The sequence below is a fragment of the Galeopterus variegatus genome, unplaced genomic scaffold (genome assembly GCF_000696425.1).
Source record: "Galeopterus variegatus unplaced genomic scaffold, G_variegatus-3.0.2 Scaffold2245, whole genome shotgun sequence".
NCBI classification, from domain to species: domain Eukaryota; kingdom Metazoa; phylum Chordata; class Mammalia; order Dermoptera; family Cynocephalidae; genus Galeopterus; species Galeopterus variegatus.
Window position 1 is genome coordinate 231,086 of NW_007728356.1, and position 2,381 is coordinate 233,466.

Below are 2,381 nucleotides of genomic sequence, written 5' to 3' on the forward strand. Positions count from 1 at the left end.
ATTTAAAGTTTGCAGCAGCCAGAATGCGGGCCAGCTGCAGAGCAAGCGCGTCCCCTCTCTCCTCGCGGGTATTTGCTGACAGTGTGAGGAATAGTGCTGGGCACCCTCACACCCAATTGTCCCTGAAAAGACCTGCGTTTCCGCCCTTCACTTGTTTTCTCTACAGCACTGATTCTAAATCCTGGAGGCACACCTGGGCAACTGAAAAACGCTGGTCTCTGCCCATCTGATGTTTTACTGTAATGTGCCTGGGTTGAGGCCCAATAGGTGATTTTACATACCTCTCCAGGTGAGATTCACCTGGGACAGGGTCCTCAGAATATGGTCCCCCAACCACCAGCATCAGCATAACATGGGGACTTCTTAGAAATGCGCCTTGTGGGCTACTCCCAGCCTCCTGCACCAGAAACAGCCCAGCCAGCCATGTCTTGCCAACCCTCCAGGGGGCTTGCAGGCATGATCACCTGGAGAACTACTGTCGGCCGGCTGTCTAAGCAGCACTACCTTTTTGTCCCTTTAAGAGGAAAATGATGGCACTGATGGAAAAGCTCCTACAGTTTTTGTGTAAAACTGAAACGGTTAATGGTTCCGTTGGAAGACAGCAAAATGGATGCTCATTACTCAAAACACTTTCCTGTCTCTTTTGATAAACCTCGAGTCTCAGCAAGAATAGCAGGGGTCCAGTTTCAGGAATACAGAAGGCCCTTCCTAGCAGGACTTCCCCAACTCTCCAGACCCAGAGGCCTGAGTTTCTTCGCCTGCCTCTTTGGTGTGGTGAGACCAAGAGAACTTCCACAGTGTTAACACATGGGGAGAGGCTGTGGGACACAAGAAACAGGATGGGCCTAAAACAAAACCAAAGTCTCCCTCCTGTGTGGAAAGTGTCATATTCGACTCAAAGACTATCTGACTATTCTTGGCAAGCTGTGGGGAAAGAAAAAGACATGGCAGCCAAAAGTAAACAGAACAGGAGGNAACACTTTCCTGTCTCTTTTGATAAACCTCGAGTCTCAGCAAGAATAGCAGGGGTCCAGTTTCAGGAATACAGAAGGCCCTTCCTAGCAGGACTTCCCCAACTCTCCAGACCCAGAGGCCTGAGTTTCTTCGCCTGCCTCTTTGGTGTGGTGAGACCAAGAGAACTTCCACAGTGTTAACACATGGGGAGAGGCTGTGGGACACAAGAAACAGGATGGGCCTAAAACAAAACCAAAGTCTCCCTCCTGTGTGGAAAGTGTCATATTCGACTCAAAGACTATCTGACTATTCTTGGCAAGCTGTGGGGAAAGAAAAAGACATGGCAGCCAAAAGTAAACAGAACAGGAGGTGGAGCCAGTATTTTGACATTTAGGTCAAGGTACCAAAGAAGGGAAGAGGACTGCAGCCCAGGGAGCCCACTCACCCGCTGCCCCATCCTTCCTTCCCACCAGCCTCCAAGCCACAGGGCCTCACCTTTCACGATAGTGGCCTCCTTCAGGTGATGGGACAAGAAGTCAATGCTGGCATAGGTGTTGGCAGAGGTCAGGGTGCCAGGGCCCACCCCGCCACACGCCCCGTTGGAGCTGCTGCTCCCCACAGCACTGATGACACCCCCGAGGCTAAGGGTCCGGCCCCAGGAGCTCTTATCTCCCTGTTGTGGGTGCTGCTGCGGCTGCGGCGATGGCCCCGGCTCGTCCCTCACGTCGATGGCAATGTAGTTGAGACCATTCTGGAAGCCGGCAGAGGTCTCTCTGCGCATCAGAGAGCCACTGCCTACAGGACAGCTCACCAAGCCCCCAGGCTGACCCGGGGGCCACGGCCGAGCCTGCGGTGGGAGTGAGGGCACCGGAAGCGATGGCTGCAACTGGTGGGGGGATGTGGGGGGCTCGTCACCTCCACCAAGTCCCCCACCGAGGACACCCCCACTGCTGCCCTCGCTGCTTTTCCTGAGAGAGACGTTTTCCACAGAAGCCGAGTTGTGTCGCTTAGGGTTGTGGGCGAAGGATGGGGACACGGGGGTGACAGTGGTGGTAGAAGAGAAGGTCTCCGAGCTGTGGCGGCGGCGGCCTCCCTGTGGGTCTGCACGGATGACCTTGGCCCCCCTGTGTGGGTCTGGGGGCTGGCCGGCCTGAAGGAAGGCCTCAACCCCCGACACCTGATCCATGAGGCTCAGCCTCTTCACGCCTGACGTCGGGCTGCTCACTCGGGCGCCTTCCAGCTTTGGGGGTGCCGCAATGGGTTGTGGCGGGGTGGCAGCCACGCCAAAGGCCATCTCGGTGTAGTCACCATTGTCCCCAGGCTCAGAGGACGACGAGGAGGCAGCGCTTGGGCCCTGGGAGGCGGCAGAGGCTGACGCTGGAGTCAGGCGGTACAGCTCCCCTGGGGGTGGCGCGGGCGGGGGCTGC

The 2,381-nt window shown here is 56.4% G+C and overlaps 1 protein-coding gene across 1 annotated transcript in view; it reads right to left on the reverse strand.

The window, feature by feature from the left end:
• The window catches only part of IRS2 (insulin receptor substrate 2), a 33,675-nt gene that overhangs the window by 27,465 nt on the left and 3,829 nt on the right, over positions 1 to 2,381 (reverse strand). The window contains exon 3 of the mRNA XM_008581060.1: positions 1,450 to 2,367. Coding sequence (XP_008579282.1) covers positions 1,450 to 2,367 — 918 coding nt within the window. The remainder of the gene's footprint in view (positions 1 to 1,449; positions 2,368 to 2,381) is intronic.